The sequence below is a fragment of the Trachypithecus francoisi genome, unplaced genomic scaffold, assembly GCF_009764315.1.
Source record: "Trachypithecus francoisi isolate TF-2019V2 unplaced genomic scaffold, Tfra_2.0 Lachesis_group11, whole genome shotgun sequence".
In the NCBI taxonomy this organism is placed as follows: domain Eukaryota; kingdom Metazoa; phylum Chordata; class Mammalia; order Primates; family Cercopithecidae; genus Trachypithecus; species Trachypithecus francoisi.
The window spans coordinates 71351865-71370418 of NW_022681456.1; the positions used below are offsets into that span (position 1 = coordinate 71351865).

General features: G+C 40.5%; 2 protein-coding genes across 2 annotated transcripts in view; both read left to right on the top strand.

Moving 5' to 3' along the window:
- Window positions 1-18554, top strand: part of PPM1H (protein phosphatase, Mg2+/Mn2+ dependent 1H) — a 349098-nt gene that overhangs the window by 316476 nt on the left and 14068 nt on the right. The window lies entirely within an intron of this gene.
- On the top strand, window positions 14953-16976 carry LOC117089834 (putative uncharacterized protein encoded by LINC01465). Its single transcript, XM_033221427.1, has one exon. It carries the CDS (start codon window positions 15449-15451, stop codon window positions 15842-15844), a length of 396 nt encoding a protein of 131 aa, XP_033077318.1. The 5' UTR covers window positions 14953-15448; the 3' UTR covers window positions 15845-16976.

Below are 18554 nucleotides of genomic sequence, written 5' to 3' on the forward strand. Positions count from 1 at the left end.
TTGTTCTGTGAAACTTGGAAACTATGATTTTCTATTACTCACTTGGCCTCTTTAGACTGCATCCTCAGAGGAAATGTATCTTTGAACTCCAATATTTGATCAAACCACACAACTAAAAATGTTAATTAAAAACAAACAAAGCCAAAACCAACAACAGCCTAAATATTGGGGAAAATTCCTTTTGTGAATTAAATTCACTTAGTAATAAATTCATTTTTTAATTACGGCTTTGCAAGCTTTTAGTTTATGAAAAGATGTTATTATTGATGGAATTCAGTTTTCCTGACAGCTTGGTATTATTTTTAAATCTAAGAATGCTTATAATCTAAGAATGCTTTATAATTGTAGTAAGAGACATTGCCTAATATCATGCAAAAACCTTTCCTAAGGTATGGCAAATCAGAGGATCTTCCCAGGCCCCACACAGTGCACAAATGCCAAATTGTTATTGGAACGAGTCCTTCAAAATAGGGAGTTTCTGTAATTTATCTTACACCCATGGTAGCCAGCACACTGAGGGGTCACATAGTGATAATAATAATGGTTAAATAAAGAAATGTATATTTATATACATGTGTTAATTGACTCACAGAATCACATGGACAAATTTATTTTCTAAAGTAAAACAGTTCACGTAAAATTGTCCTTTTCTGGTCCCCCACTCTTCAAAAACCCTTTCTTTTAGGCTTTCCCTTTCCACACTGTTATTGACATTAATTTTATTTAGATTAAAAGTCTGTGCAAAAATGGTAGCAAAGAGGAGACAACGCATACATTTGACCTAGACTCCAAAGCTTCACAGATGGCCCATAGCATGGAGAGAAGCCAGGACAGACTTTAGCAGTCTTCTACATTGCATGAATGTCATTACTTGAGCATCAACTTAAGGATCCTTACTCAAAATAGACTCAGGTGGCCTAGAAAAGTGCTTGAAATTTTCTGCTTATTCCATGGGGTAAACATTGAAGTTTGCTATTGTAATCATTCCAATCAAATTTTTGTGTTAACACTGGCATTATTTATATTAGCTATCTAGTCACTCTGTGTTTTTTTAAAAAACTAAGTAGGTAAGTTCAGAGTTTGGATAATGGTAAAAAGCCAGAAAATGTCTGGAACATAAAGAGAGGCCTGGGGATGGGGGTTGGAGAGGACTGTAGAGGTTAGGGACTTTGGGGAACTACAAGTCAGCAAGAGGGTGCTGGATTCCAAGGGTCAAGATAATACCATTGACAGGGAAAAAGAATGATAAAAGAAACTAACATTTGCAAAAAAAAAAAAAAAAGTTATGTGCCAGGCAGGCCTTGTGTTAGATACTTGGCATATACAGACAAGAGATTCACAGGGAGGAGAACTTTTGTGCTTATTTACAGTCATTCAACCCACATTCAAATACATTTTTGTGTTGTATTATTATGTGATATTTTTAAAATCACAAAAAAAAAAAAAAGCAAGAAAGAAGAAGGAAAAGCAGTAAGGCAAATTTGCCAATAGGTTCATAAACAAAAGTCAATTATGGAATATGGCAGAAGGCACATATAAATGTATTCAAAGTTTTACCTTTAACAATTACACCTGTGGTTCCAGTTATCTGTTGATAATATAAATTACTCCGTATTTAGTGACTCAAAACAACAATTTTATTTCTCTCTCATGGGTCTGCAGTTGGGCTGGACTCAGCTAGGTAGTTCTTGCTGAGGGTCATTCATGGGGTTGTCATCGGGTGGTGGCTGGTGATGGAAGCATCTGAAGGCTTACTACTTGCAGCCAGGCATGGTGGCTCATGCCTAGAATTCCAGCACTTTGGGAGGCCGAGGTGGGAGGATTGTTTGAGCTTAGGAGTTCAAGACCAGCCTGGGCAACATAGTGAGAACCCATTTCGATTTATTAAAAAAAAAAATTAAAACCAAAAAGAAATGAAGGCTTACTACTTGCATATTTGGTGCCTGGGCTGGGAAGGCTCACACATTTGGTCCTCTTCTCTCTCGTTGTGGTTCTTCCACATGGTCTTTCCAGTGTTGTGGCTTCAGGGTAGGTGGTTTTCCTCCATGGCAGCTCAGAGCTCCAAAGGCACATGTTCTGAGAAAGAACTAGGTGGCAGCTGTATCACCCTGTTATTACCCTGTCTCAGAGTTCACATAGCATCCTTCTGCTGCATTTAATCACAAAGGTCCACCCAGGTTCCAAAGGAAGAGATACAGATTCTACCTCTTGTTGAGAGTAGTATCAAAGAATTGGTGGACACATTTTCAAGCCACCATAATCTGCTCTCAAGCCACATATTATTTACATCCTTCCCACATGCAAAATATACCCACCCCCTCCCAAGACCTTCTGAAATTCTCATTTATTAAGACATAGGGCTCAGGCTCAAGGTCCAGGACTTTATCAGTGAAATCAGGTCATGTGTGGATAAAGATCCTTGTGTGTGATCCTGTGAGTACAGCTCAAGTGGCATTCCTTGAGGTCTGAAAATCTGTCAGCTTGTGAGACAAATTCTCTCTCCCTCACACCCAATATACATAGTGGAGTAGGTGTGGGGTAACCATTATAAATAATCCCATTCACAAAGGGAGAACAAAGAAGCATGTGGCGACCTCCATAGCAAGTCTATTATCTTTCATGGTTCTGGGGCTTGACTAAGCTAATCTAGAGGGTTTTTGCTGAAGGGGTCTCATGAGCTTACAGCTAGATGGTGGCTGGTGCTAGAATCATCTGAAGGCTTGCTCACTCATATATATATGGCACCTGGTCTGGGAAGACTTAAATAGCTGGGATTGGGAACAGCTGGGCTTCCTCAGGCACCTCTTTCTAACTCTGTGTGATTTCCCTGTGGTCTCTTCAGCACGGTAGCTTCAGGGTAGCTATTTTTACATGGCAACCCAGAGTTCTAAAATGCAGGGGCATAGGGAAGCTGTATCACCTTTTAATGCCCTGTCTCAAAAGTCACATAGTGTCATTTCTGTCATATTCTATTTGTTGAGGGAGCACAAAGGCCACTTAGGTTCAAGAAAAGGGAACAGACTCTATATTTTTTACTGGAAAAAGTGTCAAAGATTTTGCAGACATGTTTTTAAACCACCATAACTGGAAGAAGGAAAAAGAACAAAAAGAAAAGCTTATAAACTGTTGCTCAAAAACCATGCTATATCCTATGGCACCAAATTGGTTGGTGGTTGCAGCCACAAATCTGAGTGATGACAGACAAAAATGGGTCGAGGGTCATATTCAAATACATTAAATTATTTCAGCTTTTTGTTCCCCAAGAAAGACCTATTTCTTACTTCACTTACTAAGAGAGAGAGAGAGACAGAGAGAGAGACCCAAATGCTCTGTCAGGAAAGCTAAGTTCTAAAATGGAGGGTCAGCAAACTATGGCCTAGAGGTCAAATCTGGCCTATGGTCTATTTCTCAGCCCAGGAGCTGAGAATGATTTTATACTTTTAAAGAGAAAGAAGAAGAAAGAGAAGAAGAAGAAGAAGGAAGAGGAAGGGAGGAGGAGGAGGAAGGTGGAGACGCAGCAGCATATGCAACAGAGGCCATCTGTGGCCCGCAAAGCTGGACATACTCTGGCCCTTTACAGAAGTTTGTTGACCTCTGTTTTAAAGCACTTTGGAATGTGTTTTCACATGGCTTCCACAGCTAGAACATCAAATATACCTCTAAAGCGCTTCTAATATATAGATTTTCCTCATAAAATGGAGTAATAGGACTTGTCTTATCAATTTTTTTCTATTATATATTCAATCTCACATATACATATTCTCTCTCATTTATTCTCTTACCCACCTACCAATATTCTCATCCCCCCCCCCATAAAAAACATAATCCTGGCTGGGTGTAGTAGCTCACGCCTATAATCCTAGAAGTTTCAGAGGCCAAGGCGGGAGGATTGCTTGAGTTCAGGAGTTTGAGACCAGCCTGGGCAACATAGTGAGATCTCATCTTTCCAAAAATAAAAATAAAAAATAAAAATCCTTTCTTTTCCATTGTGTAATTTTCCTTCTCAAAAGCCATAAATGTTTCTTATTCCAAAAGAATAAATCAAAACTCCTAATGCTTATAGGTCACTCATGATCTAGTCCATAACCATATTTCCAGCCTGTCTATATCACTTCCTGTCCCTTTGTTCCCAGATTCCTATACAGCATCTACATTAGATTACTTGCTCTGCCTTGAAGAGTCCATGCCCTTCCATATACCCATGACTTTTCTCGTTTCTTATATCCAGAAATGACCATTCTTGTCATATTGAAAATATGCTTATTTCTCATGTTTCCTGTGCCAATTCGCTAGTTGAAACCGTTGCTCAGTGTACAGCATTCCCATGGCATGTCACTGTATGTAGATCTATATAATACTTGTTTTATTCTGTTTGCAGTTATTTATGTACATGTCTTTTTCCTCAAAGAGAAAAGCTCCTTCAGGGCAAGTGCTATTTCTTAGTCATCTTGATATCCAGTAAATACACTAATAGGTCAGGCGGGGTGGCTCATGCCTGTAATCTCAGCATTTTGGGAGGCCGAGGCGGGCGGATCACTTGAGGTCAGGAGTTCGAGACCAGCCTGGCCAACATGGCAAAACCACATCTCTATTAAAAATACAAAAATAAATTAGCTGGGTGGGGTGGCATGGGCCTGTAATCCCAGTTACTTGGGAGGCTGAGGCAGGAGAATCTCTCGAACCTGGGAGGCAGAGGTTGCAGTGAGTCGAGTTTGCACCACTGCACTCCAGCCTGGGCAACAGAGCTAGACTCCATCTCAAAACAACAACAACAACAAAAACATATATATATACACACACACACACACACACTAATAATTGTTAAATTATAGAGTAAATGATCCCAGATCCTTTTTTATTTTTCTCTGAAAACCTACCCGTTCCCCAGAGTTCATCCAAAGGCGCAGCTCTGGTGTTCAAGCTGATCTCTTTCTATTCTTGCTCTTCTGGCTTCCTATTCCCAGAGCCTTTAAATTCTGGAAGAAATCAGCCTACATTCTTTCTAGCAATTTTATGACCCTAGTTTCATTAAATCATTCTCTTAGCACTTCAAAACTCCATCTGTTCCCCAACATGACTTTCCACTGAGCCTAGCTCAAATGCATATATTTCATCATCATCTACTCCTTTCAACAGCTTCACAGTGCACAAACCACATATGTACCTGTAAGACCACATTTTTCTTACCTTTTCTCACATTAAAAAAACAAACAAGGCTGGGCATGGTGGCTCACATTTGTAATCCCAGCACTTTGGGAGGCCGAGGTGGGAGAATCACTTGAACTCAGGAGTTCAAGACCAGCCCAGGCAACAGAGTGAGACTCTGTCTCTACAAAAAATTTTAAAAATTAGTTGGGTGTGGTGATGTGCACCTGTAGTCCCAGTTATTCAGGGCCCTGAGGCAGGAAGATCACTTGAGCCCAGGAAGTCGAGGCTGCAGTGAGCCATGATCATGCTACTGCACTCCAGCCTTGGCAACAGAGTGAGACTCCGTCTGTATTTTAAAAACCACAAGAAAATGAAGCTTCATTCCCCATTACCTTTATATATCCAATTGACCATGACTTTTGGAGGAGTATTATTTTATATCACATAGATATAAAAATCATTCTTTAGCTAACATGGTGAAACCCCGTCTCTACTAAAAATACAAAAAAATTAGCCGGGCGAGGTGGCGGGCACCTGTAGTCCCAGCTACTCAGAAGGCTGAGGCAGAAGAATGGCGTGAACCCAGGAAGCGGAGCTTGCAGTGAGCGGAGATCGTGCCACCGCACTCCAGCCTGGGCAACAGAACGACACTCCGTCTCAAAAAAAAAAAAAAAAGAACAACAACAAAAAAATCATTCTTTAATAGAAGAAAAGAAGAGTGACATGATAAAGGAGAAAAGATGGACCTTGAACCAAAATGCCTAGAGGTCATTTGAGAACTTGCATACTACTTTCTGGAATAACATGTTTGTTTTTCTCCATCTTTTTTTTTTTCTTCCTAATTTCCTTGAAGTGGTAGAGGACCTTTCCGCTTCTTGGAACTGTGTTCATGGTGTGACTTCACTACTGGAGAATGTGGAGTGGTTCTGATTCCTTTTAACAAGCTACTCAATGAGAGAGGAGGCCATAAAGCAGAATCAGAAGGGTTTAAGGAATACACAGTGACTTCCAGCATAATGAACTCCACAGGGTTCATGGATAGTCAGCAGAGAATACTAAAGATATTAGTGATAACATCTCTTTATACAGCAATTATCATTAATATTTCTAAGGCAACTTAAGTCCCAGGGTTAATAACAACAGGAAATGCCTATGTATGTAGTAGATAAGGTCACAGCTAAGTTCAACGTCTAACTAATGAGTACGGATAGTGATTCACTAAGTATATACAGAATAAGATATACGAAGTTAAAAAGTCACTAGGATATATACTTTAAAATAAAAGCTATTTAGTAGTGATAATATTGAAATAATTCTCTTGACCAGGCATGGTAGCTAACGCCTGTAATCCCAGCACTTTAGGAGGCTGAGGCAGGAGGATCACTTGAGCCCAGGAGCTCGAGACCAGCGTGGGCAACAAAGTGAGACCCTGTCTCTACTTATTTTTAAAAAAGAAAAGAAAAAAAGGCTCTTATATTTGCAATAATGCTTCAATTTGTTTATTCCTTCAACCTCATATATATATATATATGTTTTTAGATGGAGTCTCACTCTGTCACCCAGGCTGGAGTGCAGTGGCGTGATCTCAGCTCACTGCAACCTCCACCTTTGGGGTTTAAGCGATTCTCCTGCCTCAGCCTCCCAAGTAGCTGGGACTACAGCCATGCACCACCATGCCCGGCTAATTTTTTGTATTTTTAGTGGAGACTGGGTTTCACCATGTTGGCCAGGTTGCTCTCGAATTCCTGACCTCAAGTAATCCACCTGCCTCGGCCTCCCAAAGTGCTGGGATTACAGGTGTGAGCCTCTGTGCCCAGCCTCCTTCAACCTTATTTATGTATGTGTGTGTATGCCTGGCATATGTGGTAGACATTCAAAACATGATAATTTCTCTGCTTAGTAAAATGCAAAATCATTATTTCTTTTGATCCACGAGTTGGTTACATTTTTTTACCTTTGTAGTGTGCTAATATATTCAAAGCAAGAAGAGCACTCAAATATTTAAATTATTAGATTAATAACATTGGTAATATGTAGAAGCACAATGAACTAACTGCTAAGTGTTATATATTGATGGGGGCCGGGACAATGGCTCACACCTATAATCCCAGCACTTTGAGAGACGGAGGCGGGCGATCATTTGAGCCCAGTAGTTTTGAGACCAGCCTGGACAACATGGCGAATCCCTGTCTCTACAAAAAATACAAAAATTAGCCAGGGGTGGTGGCGTGTGCCTGTAGTCTTAGCTACTCAAGAAGCTGAGGTGGAAAGATCACTTGAGTCTGCGAGATGAAGGTTGCAGTGAGCTGTGACCACACCACTGCACTCCAGCCTGAACGACAGTGAGACCCTGTCTAAACACACACACACACACACACACACAAGATTAAGAAAAAAATTAAGGAATCTAACTGGAAACACAAAAAATCAAATAAATTGCTAGAACAATTATTAGAGTTGACCGTTTAAAAGGACAAAATTCTATCATTTGCAACAACATGCTTAAACTTGGAGGACATTATACTAAATGAATAAGCCAGGCACAGAAAGACAAGTACTACATGATCTCATTTATATGTGGAATATAAAAAAGCCAAACTCAGAGAAGCAGAAAGGAGAGACTAGTGTTACCAGAAGCCTATAGAGAGAGGGGGTAAGATAATGGGGAGATGCTGACTAAAGGGTACAAAGTTTCAGGTAGACAGGAGGAATAATAAGATGAAAAGAGGAAAAACAGAACTAAGCTTACTAAAAGCAGTTAAAGCCAAACAAATTTTTTTAGTGAGCTGATTTTGCTTAGAGTACTTGTTTAAGAATTTTATATAAGGCATACTTCTAGAAAAAGGCTATGGAACTAGCAAAGTAATATTTAAAATGGAAAGTTACTAAGTTTAATAGGGTAACGTTAAAGCAAGTACTTTATACAAAGTACTTAGTACAAGTTCTCCACACATCTCTTATTAATTCTAATTACTAGTTTTAATTATAATAGATACATTTAAACAATGGTATCCTTGTTGTGGGTGTGTGTGAACTTCCACTATATTAGTCAATATATTTGATCTGGAGTATAAGGAAAATGGACTGATCCTCTGATAGACTTCAAAGTAGTATTTCAAAGTGGCCTGGGAGGATACCCTAAGAACACTTAGCTGCACCTTACTGACCTTCGCATGGTTTTGTATGTGTTCTCAGTTTGCTTTGGTTGCCTCTCAACCACAGGAATCTTTCTTTCTGTTGTTTTACATGTTGTTTTTGAGTTTTTATTATGGAACATTCTAAATATACACAAAAGTAGAACAGAATTAAAAAAACCCATCTATCCATCACCCAACACCAATACCAACACAAGGACAAGCTTCTTTCCTGTGTACTCCCATAATGCTTTCCAACCCCCATGGATTAAAGTATGAAGCAAAGTCTGAACATCATATCATTCATTAGTAAATTATTTAGTATGCATATACCAAAATATTTTTAAAAATATAACCACAATACTATTTTCAAAAACAATTCTTTAACTTCCAATATCATCAGTTTTTAAATTTCTCCAATCGTCTCATAAATGTGTTTGTGGTTAGCTTTGATCAAATTAGGATCCAAACAAGGTCTACACATGGCAATTAAACTGATAAATGTCTTTAAATTCATTTTACTCTACAGGTTTTCCTGCCCTTTTTTCCTTAAATTTTTTTTTTTCTTAAATCAGATCATTTGTCCTGTGGAATTTCAGTGTGGATTTTTGCTACTTGCACTCCTGTGGTGATTTAACAATGTTCCTCTAGATCTTAAATTTCTAATAAACTGATCGTCAGGTCTAGAAAGTTGATGAGAGTCTAGAGTTTTAGTAAACCACTATCTAGTTCAATTATTTGAACCAGAATATCTAGTTATCTCTGTTTTTGTAATGTTAAAATTGATCAGTGAGCTTAAGTGTGGTTAGCCTGATCCATGAATTAAATACTTCTCTACTACTGATTCATTAATCAAATACTTCTCCATCAGCATTTTACTTAATGGTTTTAACCATTAAGTTAGTCATTGAAGAGGTCTAGCTTTATTTCATGAGCTGTTGTAAATGTTAACATTCTATTTCTATCAGACCTTCTGCACTGAGAAACTGGAATTATTCTGTAATGAGGAAATCTCCCTCACAACCATTTAGTTACCCTGAGGTATAAATTATATAAGGAAGGTAGAATAGATACTTGATTATTTCTTTACTGTTCTCAGGCACCACAAGGCACACAATCACTCTCCATAGCTTATACTGTTAAAATAATCTGACATTTCTGCTCCAGAGAGATGCATTCTCTACCTACTCACAGTGCATTCCTGCTTCTTTGAACTTTTACAACGTTTAGAGTATACATCATAAAATGTGATGTCTAGCTATGTGGTCTAGATTCCTCCACAATGTACTTGGGCACCTGCTACAACATTGTAAGCTCTTAAAGGTGAAGTACCTCCTGCAGTGTCATCCTGTTTAGGAGATAGAAAACAGCTCTGGTGGGCCGGGTGCGGTGGCTCATGCCTGTAATCCCATCACTTTGGGAGGCCAAGGTGGGCGGATCACAAGGTCAGCAGTTCGAGACCAGACTGGCCAACATGGTGAAACCCCATCTCTACTAAAAATACAAACATTAGACGGGCGTGGTGGCGGGTACCTGTAATCCCAGCTACTTGGGAGGTTGAGGCAGGAGAATTGCTTGAACTGGGAGGTGGAGGTTGCAGTGAGCCGAGATCGTGCCATTGCACTCCAGCCTGGGCAACAAGAACAAGAGCAAGACTCTGTTAAAAAAAAAAAAAAAAGAGAGAAACAGAAGAAAACAGCCCTAGTGAAACTAAATTATCATCTTTTTTTTTTTTAATGCAGGTACAACTGTAACAAAAATCAATGGGCACTGACTTTTTTTAAACATACAACTGCAATATCAATAGTGGTTTTGGAGCAAGGGCTCTAGAACAGGTGTATGAGTGGAACTCAGGTTTGAAAACTCAGGTGGTCCATGGATTGTCCTCACTACATTTCTGTAATTATTATTATAGGGAAATGTATTCCTTTTTTTTTTTTTTTTTTTTTTTTTTGAGGCGGAGTCTCGCTCTGTCGCCCGGACTGGAGTGCAGTGGCCGGATCTCAGCTCACTGCAAGCTCCGTCTCCCAGGTTTACGCCATTCTCCTGCCTCAGCCTCCTGAGTAGCTGGGACTACAGGCGCCCGCCACCTCGCCCGGCTAGTTTTTGTATTTTTAGTAGAGACGGGGTTTCACCGTGTTAGCCAGGATGGTCTCGATCTCCTGACCTCGTGATCCGCCCGTCTCGGCCTCCCAAAGTGCTGGGATTACAGGCTTGAGCCACTGCGCCCGGCCAGGGAAATGTATTCCTTTTACAATGTGAATTCCATAATGTGGAGTGGGTGTTTTTTTGTTTTTGTTTTTTTTGGTTTTATCTTCTGTATATCCCCAGCGCCTGGCATATAGTAGGTATCCGATTCACCTGTTGAATAATTTATCTGGAACTTATTTATTGTGTATAAGCTTCATTCAGTACAAAAAGAAATGAATGGCAGATAGGATTCTTATTCTTAGGGTTTTCATCTAAACCCTTCAGTACGTAAATTTGTTTTTAAAACAGGAAAAAATATACTTTAATTTGCTTATGTATCTGTTTTTAAGAGTTTAGTCAGTTCTTTCAGCCGTCTATTATGGTAACATTAACTTGGTGTTACTATTATGACTAAAACTAGCCCATGCCCTGTATCTACATAATACTTCTGTTTAACAAGAACTTTAAAATATACTATGTGCAGAATACTAAAACAGCAATCTCTGAATCTTAATACCTTTTGGGTAGTTACATTCAAAGTGAGACAAAACACCCTTAATTGTTTATTACTCAACCAAAGCGCAGTTAAGGGATTTTTCATGTGTAACAGAAAACACATTACAACTACATATATGATCTAAACCGTCAATGTCTGTGTACAGTTTTTACTCCTTAATTTACTTGAATTTTCTGTGACACATCATACTGTTTGGCTTTCTGCGAACTCCTGACTTCCATGATAAAATATACTCAATTATATTATAATGGAACTAACGGAACTTGTAAACTGATTCGAAGAAAATAATATATTTTCCACAAGTGTCTGATATTGAATAAGAGGAAAGAACTGGGAACTTATCCTTAAAAACAACACAAGATTTGTATTTTAGGTTTGTTCATATTTGATATAACTAAAAGACTACAGTTATACTATCAGGTGTCAGTGGTATGCCTTAAAAGGACCCTATTCACAAATTTAGTGGTCAAAAATCCTGTGTAGGCACAATTCCATTACCTCTGAACAAAACAGCACTTTTAAAGAAAGGTAACTGTAAAACAAATGTAACCAAAAGAAAATTTTTCAACTTAAGAAAACAAATCCCATGTAGAACTGCTATTTCTCTTAATTCTGATCACACTCCCAGCATATCTGTAGCAGATAATATGAAATTAAACTGTGAATCACCTAGAATATCGTTATCACTATGATTGTCATCTCCAAGATCTCAGGCAACAAACATAACCAAAAGAAGTCCCTAAATTACTATACTATACTATTTGGAGTGCTCCATACTTCTCTTCCTTTAGCTCGTTCAATCACTTTTCTGCCAGGTCTCAAAAGTAAAGTACGTCACTAATGTTTTTCTTACCTGCCCACATTTTGATTATTTATTTAATTTCTTGAGACAGAATCTCAACTATTTTGTCCAGGCAGGTCTCAAACTACTGGGCTCCAATGACCCTCCTGCCTCAGCCTCCAGAGTACCTGGGACTACAGGTGTACACCACCGCACTGAGCTCACATTTTTTTTGGACAGAGTCTCACTCTGTGGTGCAGGCTGCGGTAGTGCAATCATGGCTCACTGCAGCCTCAAAGTCCTGGGCTCATGAGATCCTCCCACCTCAGTGGGGACCACAGGCACGCACCACCACACTCAGCTAATTACATTTTGATTCTTAAACACTTCATGTAACATCTTTCCTGTGTTTTCCTTTGGGGCAATGACCTAACTATACAATTATTTTGCTTTCCCCATGGTGCCGAACAGGAATAACCTAACAAAAACACTTAGTGAATTTCATTACACAATCTTAAAAATAATTTTCAAATTTTTGCTTAATTATCTAGATATCTGTAGCACCAACGGCTTTTCAGAGTTTATGACAATGGTCATTAATTCTCCTTTTGGGTATTACCAGTCTGGCCTAATTCATTTTTGAAGATGATTGTCCTTTTTACCTTTTGCTGTAGAAATTACGGAGGTGATTATTCAATGGGAACGTAAATTAATAGTACCTCCTTTGTCAGCTTTCTTTACCACGGAGGGGGTGGAGTGTAATAAGCAATAGGGTGAGAGAGCATGTAGCTAGGAAGAAATCTCTGCCTTTTGGGTGCTTTGTGCTTACACACTGAAGAGCTAATCTGTGCTGTCAGGTGCCTCTGGCAGGAATTCTTTGGGGACCACTCCACAAGACACAATCTCTTGAGTGCACCCTTGCCTACCTGCCAAAAGGTTATTTTAAAATAGCTTGTAAACAACGCTTTTCTATGTTAGATTAGCAATCAGAATTTTGAAGTATGAAGCAAAACTGTGTTCTCCAAGAATCTTCTCCATATGATATGTCCTATATACCACAGCATCATCTCCATTTTCAATTGAGGATGGCATTTATTAAAATGTTATTACCATAATCCAGCTTTCCTTTGGTTTAGTATGTACTTATTGAGAAGGGCACTCAAAATACGGCCTTATTACTTTCCATCAGTAGCTTTTTGCAACTACAAATTACTTAAATGCTTGACAGTAGACCTTTAACAAAAAAGTTAATTGCACCAAGTAAATGTCAATAATACTAAGTTCAGAAAGCTGTATTTTTGATAAGGCAAATTAATCTTGTAGGAAACTGTCAACAAAGAAAATGTTCAGTTGGTAATTTTCAGTTGGTGTGTAGACAAATGTAATTAGCAGATTCATTTTTAAAACTGGAGATTAGAGCAGAAATATAGCTATGGGACTAAAACAAGTCGGCTGGTGGCAGTATTTTCTCTTGTAATTTGGGAAACAGTTAACCTCTCAAAGTACCTTTACATCCAGTAACTCAAAAATGTTACTACTATTTGGGCAACGTGTAGTTGTGGATAAAATTTAAAAGTACAAGATATAAAGTTAGAACACTGAGCATTTCTGGCGTGCTTATCCACTGAAAGTTTAAATTACCAGCAGAATTTGTTATACTTTGGGATGCAAATTAACAACTGTTGATTCTCCATTAAAAATGTTAGAATGTAGTGGGTTGGATGGTCACCTTGGTTGGTTGAATGAAGTGTTTTGGAAAATAAAATCATAATGCAATTAGCATGTTATGATTAGTTTCTCCACAAACCAAGATTTGACATAGCACCCCAGAGGTTTTCATTATTTAAGAAAACAAGCACTTAAAGCTTTGAATTTCCTCTGCTTTGCTATCAAGAAAAGCATACTTCAAGGGCCAACATTCAAGTATTTTCTGCATCTTAAGATTCAAGATAAGGTTCTTCACCGCCCTTTCCACAATGAGGCCGCTCCATCCTGATGAGATCAGATTAAGTAAGGTTATTCTCAAGGCTAAACCAAACTCAATCAAGGTACATATATCAGATCACTTTTGAATGATGAAAGCATCAAACTCCTGCTGAAGGGTTTGGATGGTTTAAAGAACTGCCTTTTTTTTTTTTTTAACAGAGCATCAGAAAACCATACAAAATTGTGATTACATTATATTCAAAACTACCTATTCTGTACAAACACAGATCAATGTTCAAAGAAAAGTACTAAACCTGACCACCTATTTCCCTCAGTGAAAATAAAATGCAAAAATATAAGTATCTGGTTTTCCACGCAGACTTCAGAGTATTAGAACACTGAGTATTTTCATTAGTTATCCAAACTACCTTTTTACTCTATGCAAAGGTATTTTGCTATTAGGAGTAGTGGCCACTCAGGAATCAAAATGAGTGTTAGTAGATTTTAAACTCAAATCTAGAAACCACACTTTCAATTCCTAGTCCTCTTCTCCCATACAAAACCTCAAAGATGTAAGTACCACATAACATTAGAATCAAAGGTCATAAAAACCAAAAAACCAACCCACCACAACAGCAGTATCTGAGCCCCAAGGTTAAACTAAAAAGAAAAAAAAAAACCAACAAAAAACAAAACCATTCACAGCACACTGTACATAGAATTTATTTGTTTGCCTCATACATTAAAAAATCAGAATAGTGCAATTACCTACAAATAAATTCAATCTTCTCATTCGCGGAGTTGCAAAGTTTAAAGAGAAACTTTAAATTGCTTTGGGTTTACATTTTTGAAGACACGCTCAGATTTACTAAGAGAGCATATCAGAAACCAGATCTAAAATGTTAAGGCATAAACTTTAATTATCAGGTCTACTTCTGTCCCTATAAAGCCAGTTCTGCAGATCGCTCATTCCACTCCGACCTACAGCTAAAGAACGAAGTAAAACAGGTACACACTAAATCTGGCATTTAACTGCTGAAAGAAGCGTTAGAATTCTTTAGGGTGAAAAAGTTATCTTACACAATTCCACTCCTTCCTTCAAGAGAAGGAATTCAATGGCTTAGCTCTTCCCCCACCTTTAAAAAAGATCGCGGTCCACCCCACTCCCCTCAATTCCTTCTTCCAGGAAAATGTGAAACTAACGGTTTCCTTGCTGGCCGCGCCGGCCGGGCGCCGAGGCTTCGCGGGCTGTCCCCAGGCAGCGCCCCGGAAAACAAAGGGGATTCCCAGCCATTGTCCTCCGCGGCGCTGAGCATCACCAGCACTAGCAAGGCAGTAGCTTGCGCAGTTATCTCCACAGCGGGCAATGTCACAACCCGACCAACAGCACAAACTACTACCTCAGCCAGGGCCATGGTGTAGGGGAGGCACGGGACCACGCGGAGGGCAGCAAAGCGGCTCCGGCGCTTCTCCGTCCTTCCTCGCCGCCGACGTCGGCCCGCCGTCCCTTCTTTTCCTTTCCCTTCCCCGCCGCGCCGCGCCCGAAGACCCCGCCCAGCACCCAGCGCCTCGGCTGCTCCCGGCGCGCCCCGAGAGCTACGGGGATCAGAGGCGGCGCCGGCGCCCGGGTGTTACAGCCGGCGTTCTCTACGTCAACCACCGCTCTGAAGAAAGGCGCCGGTGTCCTGCGGGGAAAGCCGCTCCCTCCACTGCCCGAGGGGAGCGCGTCGCCTCACCTCTCGAAAAAAGGAAATGGGCGGTAAAAGCGCAGTCAGACACCAACTGGTTCTGGACGGCCCCCGAGAGGCAGCGAACAGCGCTCCCGCGCTTCGCCCGCTAGGAACTGCCGCCACGTCCCGAGCTGCGCCGTTCGCGCCCCTCCCTGCTCCGAGCCCCCGGTGGGGGCTGGGCTGCGGCCGAGCCCGGCACCCGGGCCCCTACCCGCGCCGCGCTGCCGCACCCGCCGTCGGCCCGCTCTCGGCGCCGACCATCTCCGGGGCGCATCTTGCACAAGCGGCCGCCGGCTCCGCCAAACAGCAGCTAAGGCATAGCCGGGAAGTCCCCAGGCCACCCGTTCCCCAGCACCCTTCGGGGAAATCCCGTTCAGTTCTGCAGGAGGCGAAAACGGAACAAACGAAAACCCCTTAACAGTGAAACCGGGCCAGGCGATGGCCCGGGTGGCGACGGCGACGACTCGACGCGTGCGGACACGAGACCCGTCTCGCGCTCCGCTGCTCCTGTGCGTCCGGACGAACCTTAGAGATCACTTAAGGAGGCTCGCGCGCTACTCCTCACCACGTGACCGCCCCACCGGGCGGCCCCCCGCGCCGCCATCTTAACATCCGGGACAGAGGCGGCGTCCCTTTTCCCCGCCTTGGCAAGCTTCGACGTGCCACCAGAAATCAGCCCCGAAAGAGGGGACCCCGATTCCACGTCACCGGAGTGCTGAAGCAATGGGCGATGCCCTCCGTCGGCTCAGCGGGGAAAAGTGGAGTCCCAAACTTTTTTCGGCCTTTGCCCGCAAAGAAGATGGCGGCGCATACCGCCGCCTAAGCGGACACGTTGTACCCTGGCCGTGGTTTGAAGTTTCCGGCACCTCCTTTCCCATCCAGCAAGGACACAATCATAAGAGCCCCACCCACGCAGGGTGGCTGCTGAGCTACATTCCGCAGAAAACAGGCGGGAAGGCTGCGGCACAGCTCGCTTTAAACGCAAGCTTCTGGGACTCGTGGTTTTGGCTTTTTCTTTTTAAACCAAGTTAGGGAGAAGGCTGACTGCCATGGAGCCACTTCTACTTTTGGCCCAGACAACTTACGGGATTTTTTTTCCCTCCCATTTAGAGATTTTTTGTAGGAAGTTAACAAATTATTTTAAAGAAAAAGTTAGGGCCTGTCATATAAAATACAGGACGCCCAGTTGAATTGGAATTTCAGATAACCAGTGTTTTGGCATATGTGTGTTACATATATTTTTTAAATTGTTTATCTGATATTCCAATTTAACTGCGCATTCTCAATTTTTAATGACTGATCTGGCAGCCCTATCAGCCTTATCCCTGAAAATCCAGACTACTCATGGCAAAAGGAATGGTGGGAAATGAAAAGCATGTTTAGCTACAACTTAGAATTGTCTTTGCCCAGACTTTGATCCTTCATATCCTTGTATAATTCCCTTTCTGGCAAAATAAGATTTTTTTTCTTAAGCTATTACGATGTAATGTTGGACAACAGATCCTTCTGGCCAAGAGGTTTAATTGCAAATTAAAAATTAAATAACTGGCTTTTTGTTTCTCTTCTACATGGTATAGGCGATGGGACCCAAACAATTTCTTAAAGTACAAGTTTTCAAGTTAAAAATCAGCCTGCCTGATATATTTCATAACATTTTTACGGCATATTCAGAAACTTTCCAATTAAGAATATTTGTGTAAACATAATACATTTGCAATTAAATGCTTGACAAAGCATAAACTCACCTATCAATCACTAAGCATAAACTCAATCAAATCATAAACTCAAAGCATAAACTCACCTATCGATCACTTACCAGAAAGTCTGTAGAAACTTAACACCATCCTTCCTTGATAAGCAAAGATTGGACTGCCATGGGGCTCAACCCTCACTGCTCATTCACTGTACAGTGGATCAGATTATTCTGCACCAGAGCAAATGTCCTTTGCCATAATGGCACAGATTTTTAAATGGCCATTAAACAGCTGTTTGGTCTATGGTATACAGATTTGTTACAGCAGTAGTTTCCAACTAAATTTAGTCATTATGCTACTTTATTACTTAGATTCCTTTCCATAATCTGTTTTTAACAGTGCTAACACCAATATACTCATCATCCACATATAATGTACTGTTACCATCAACTTTTTCTCCCACCCCCCATAATATCAGGAATCTTAAGTATCCTTTCTCAATATGACCACCATTAGTGAATCAATCCTTTATCATCACCTTGTAGCAAGAAAATTGCAACAGCCTCCTACTTTAGCTTTCCATACTGTATATATCCTATCCTGCTTATGATTGCAAGTTTATCTTCCTTGGTTTCATAATTTATTCTTAAATCACTCCAGACCACTGCCATCTCAAATCTAAACTACTCTCCTTGGCTTTCAAGGAATTTTATGAAGGGATCCAATCCTTCACAGCCAACCTTGTCTCACACAGTACACCAAAATGTACTGTTTTCTATTTCACAGATATGCCTTGCTCACAGTATCTTTGCCTGAAATCCCCCCATATAGCCTTTGAACTCATCTAAAATCTAGGTAGCCATCAAGACTCACTTTGAGTTCTGTGTTAACCACTGAGCTTTTTCATTTCTTTAAAAAAACTTCCTTCTAACAGCGATAGTAACCTGAACCACAGAAGACTAGGCTAAGGTTCCCTATTTTATGATCTCATTTTAATCTGTACTTGTCTTTTACTGTACTTTACATACTTGTTAAAAGGTCTGTATTCCCTATAAAACTGTAAACTCCATAAGGGCAGAGACTAACTCAATGCCTAACACAAAATAGGGTCTAAAAAGTTGTTAGCGATACACCAGTATTTAACTGTATAGTCTTGTATCCAGTATTATTTTATATATGCAGTTTCCTTGACTAGCTATAATAAGCACTTGAGAGTGCTCCAAATAGCTTCTGTCACATACAGCAAGGACAGTTATTAGCACACAGCAGAGTCTTAACATTCAGTGGTTGTCCGGTGAAAGGCAAAAAATTGGTCCCTATTGTGGGAAGACGTGGATTTTCTGGCCATTCTTGAATGATGTGTGCCAAATGTATTTTACTTCCCTAACTACTTAGTGGTGATAATGCTCCAGGCACAGCACTTTAGAACACACT

Bases quoted from the DNA above. Each gene is read 5' to 3' on its own strand.
- LOC117089834 (XM_033221427.1), top strand. From the start codon at position 15,449: ATGGGCGGTAAAAGCGCAGTCAGACACCAACTGGTTCTGGACGGCCCC.